The 3,492-nt window shown below is 60.3% G+C and overlaps 1 protein-coding gene across 1 annotated transcript; it reads right to left on the reverse strand.

Moving 5' to 3' along the window:
• On the reverse strand, positions 1 to 3,492 carry LOC309837000 (leukocyte immunoglobulin-like receptor subfamily A member 6; the record flags this gene model as incomplete). The annotated part of the gene is made up of 7 exons (XM_082677263.1): positions 1 to 536; positions 1,258 to 1,560; positions 1,823 to 2,119; positions 2,346 to 2,648; positions 2,797 to 3,081; positions 3,264 to 3,299; positions 3,459 to 3,492. The coding sequence occupies 7 exons, from the start codon at positions 3,490 to 3,492 to the stop codon at positions 391 to 393; spliced, it is 1,404 nt and encodes a 467-aa protein (XP_082533389.1). The 3' UTR covers positions 1 to 390.

Raw genomic sequence — 3,492 nt, forward strand, 5'->3', positions numbered from 1 at the left:
AACGAATAAGGGTCAATGACACACATTAGCGAATGTGGAAATTAAAACTAAAGCAACATGTGTTTCATGATAAGTGAAACAGAACATGAATATGTATAAAGGTAAGGACCCAAACCTGCCGTGTGGGATGTGCCTCACGTCACAGGGGTGAGAGGGGACGGGGCAGTCAGGGAGAGTCATCGCTGGTGGGGAGGGAAGGCACCATGGTTATCCGAGGCCCAGTCCTCCACAGGGACTCCCGGGCCTTCTCCTGCACCCACACCATGTCTCTCCCTCCCTGGTCAGACAGTTCACACAACACGTGCTGCAGATTCTCTTCCAGAACCTCCTGGGCACATAAGGTCGTGACAGGGCTCCACCACTCGGACGGTGCACGGTCCCCTCTCGTGTTCAGCTCCTGGCTGCATCTTGGGCTCCTCCGTGGCCGTGTTGAGCCTGAAAGAGCAGAATCCCGAGGCCCAGCAGGACGGAGCCGGCCATGCCCATCCGGATGAGGTTCTCCACTGTGTAGTCTTGGCGGTGTGAGGGTAGCAATTCTGGACGAGAGATCACACGGTCAGAGCAGATCCCAGTCACCCTAGACGCCAGGATGTCCACCCAGGGAACCTGCCTCTCCTTGACAGGACATGACCCTCGGAGCCCAGCCCCATATCTGAGTGATTTCATCACCCGTGGGATCTGACTTGTTTTGTGGCGGGTGGATGGTGTCAGCTGCTCATGAGAATCGTAAAGTGAGGGTGTGAGTGAGGAGTTGGGGAGACACGAGCCCTTCTCCTGGGTTCTGTGTCGTCAATGCCTCCAATTCTCATATTACAGCTTCTACACAGTTCCTTAATGAGCCCTTCCTCTAATATGCCAGGTTCCCTCTGCTCTCCTCATTGGGTTTTCTCAGCCGCCATGTGTTCTTTGAATTCAGAACCTGCTTTGGAATCACTTTGGAACAGAATTGGCTGTGCCCCCGGTGCTCAGGATCAGTGAGAAAAGTGGTCTCTTAAGACAGAAATAATTGAGTGCTGTGTGTTCTGTGTTCAGTCTGAGATTGAAGCCTATAATCTTACTCTCCTACTTCTGGGAGTTCCCACTGGTTCAACAGCTGAGGACCCAGGATCCAGTGATGAGACTTTGGAGTCAGGGGCCATTGAATGTCCTCCTCTCTGGAGGCCCACTGTGTCCCCTCATTCATTACTACCTCAGACATTTCTGGGGACAGAGCCCTGAGCTGACTGAGTCAGAGAGGACAGGGTCAGGGTCCCTCACCTGAGACCGCGAGCTCCAGGGGGGCACTGGCGTGTGACAGCAGGTGGGGGTTACTGCTGAGTGAGCTGTAGCACTTGTAGGTCCCATTGTGGGCTGAGGTCACGGGACTCATGGAGAATTCGGCCTGGAAATGCCCACCTCGGTACTTTGATCTAAGACGCAGTGGGGGCCGGGCTGCCCCCTCCTTGGACAGAAGGAAAGTTTCCCTTCTGCTTCCTGACTGACACAGCAGGGTCACGTTCTCTCCTGAGGCCACCAGGGGGCCCGGCTGCACCGAGAGGGAGGGCGTGTCAGGGAACCACCCTAGAGAGAGGAAGGGGGGTGAGGGGCTGTCCGCGCCCTGGTTCTGAACTGCGACTCAGCAGGGCCTCCCTGAGGCCCCTCATCTCTGTCTGTCTCTGTTTTCTCCGAGTCTCTCCCTCTCCCTGCCCACCCCCGTCTCTCTCTGTCTCTCTCCCTCCCTCCCTGGGGACCCCTCACACCTGGTCCCAGCATCACCAGCTGGGGCTCCCCCGGCAGGGCCTGTGCAGAGTCTGCGTCCCTGACTGACCCGCTGGCTCCTCACCTGCCACCAGGATGTCCAGGGGGTCACTGGGGGCCGACCACTCGGAGGAGAGGTTGTGTCCACCGTAGCATCTGTACCGGCCCGCGTGGGTGTTGGTCACCGGGCCCAGGGGGAAGTCGGCCTGAGAGAGCCCAGCCTGGGGCTGCCGGCCAGGGCTCTGGGGGAGGGCCTGTCTCCCCTCCTGGGACAGAGCGAATCTGTCATAGCCGACGTCAGAGCGACACTGGAGGGTCAGGCTCTGTCCAGAGGCCACGACAGGGCCCTGCGGGGTCAGGAGGGAAGGCTTCCCAGACACACCTGGGGGAAGACCAGCCCTGGGCTGTAGGAGCTGGTTCCTCCCATGAAGCCCCTTTTCCCATCCTGGGCCCAGACCTCACTGTCGCTCACACTCTGTGTCTCTGTCCTGTGCGCCCCGCTTCCCCCTCACCCCAGCCTCTCATCAAGGACAATCCTGGGAGAAAAGCATCTAATAATCTGTCTCGTGCCTCAAGAAGTACGTGAGGCCAGGGTGGGACCTCCTCACCTGAGACCAGGAGCTCCAGGGGGTCACTGGGGGCTGACCACACCTGGGGGGTGTCCCTGTAAAAGCCGTGGCATCTGAACATCCACCTGTGGCTGGGGGTCACGCGACCCACGGGGAGCAGGGCCTGGGTCTGCCCATGGCGGCCTCGCTGTGCATCCAGGGTCCAGGAGGACTTGGGTTCTCCTTCCTTAGTCAGAATGAACCCGTCCAGTCCCTCCCATGAGCCACACTGGAGGGTCACGTTCCCTCCCGAGGTCACCACAGGGCTCGGCAGGGCTGAGAGGGTGGGTTTCCTGTGGACCCCTAGGAGAGAAGGAGGGAGCTTGTGAAATGGGGGCTCACACGCCCCTCTCCTCTCCCAGGGCTGAGCTGTGAGAGGGACACACCCCTGAGAGCAGACCCCCTTCCTGAGGGCAGAGCCCGATGCTGGGACCCCCGAGTGTCCTCTCACCTGTCACCACCAGCTCCAGGGGGCCACTGCTCTCTGACCAGCCAGTGGGGCTGCGATAGTAACAGTGATATATCCCTGCATAGTCCTGTGTCATGTATGAGATGGAGAAATTGCCCTTGTTCCCGGGCGCCAGTGAGGGCCGTCTGTCCCAGGGAGGTGAGCTTCCCTCTTTATCCAAACGGAACATCTGGGCCCCCCGGGTCCCCTGACACCAGATGGTCACGGGGCTCCCCCAGGGGATCACAGAGCCTAGCTCAGCCCAGATGGTGGGTTTGGGGAGGGTGCCTGGAAGGACATCAGAGGCTGGGTCACAAGACATCCTCACCCCAGGTTCCCAGCTCTCAGTCCCCAACCTCCCGGACTCCCCCTCCTTCAGCCCAGAGCCGCTGCTCCCCACCCTATTGCCTGGGGGTGGTCCCTTGTCCCCATGATCAGTAGGGAGGTGGGACACCTGGGGACAGACTCACCTGCCTGCACCTGGGTCCTCAGGCCCACACTGAGCCCTGGAAGAGAGACCCCTGTGAGAGTTTCGCCCTGAATCCTGAGCAGCGCCTCTCCTACCCGTGAGCCTCCTGAGTCCTGGGGTCTCCTGACAGAGCAGCCTGGCTGTGGGGAGGGGTCCGTCCCTGGCTGGGGCTTCCCCTCCCCCTCCTCCATCTCACCGAGGCAGAGCAGGGCCGTGAGGCTGGGGGGCAT

This window comes from Grampus griseus (assembly GCF_964374135.1).
Source record: "Grampus griseus genome assembly, chromosome: 19".
NCBI classification, from domain to species: Eukaryota; Metazoa; Chordata; class Mammalia; order Artiodactyla; family Delphinidae; genus Grampus; species Grampus griseus.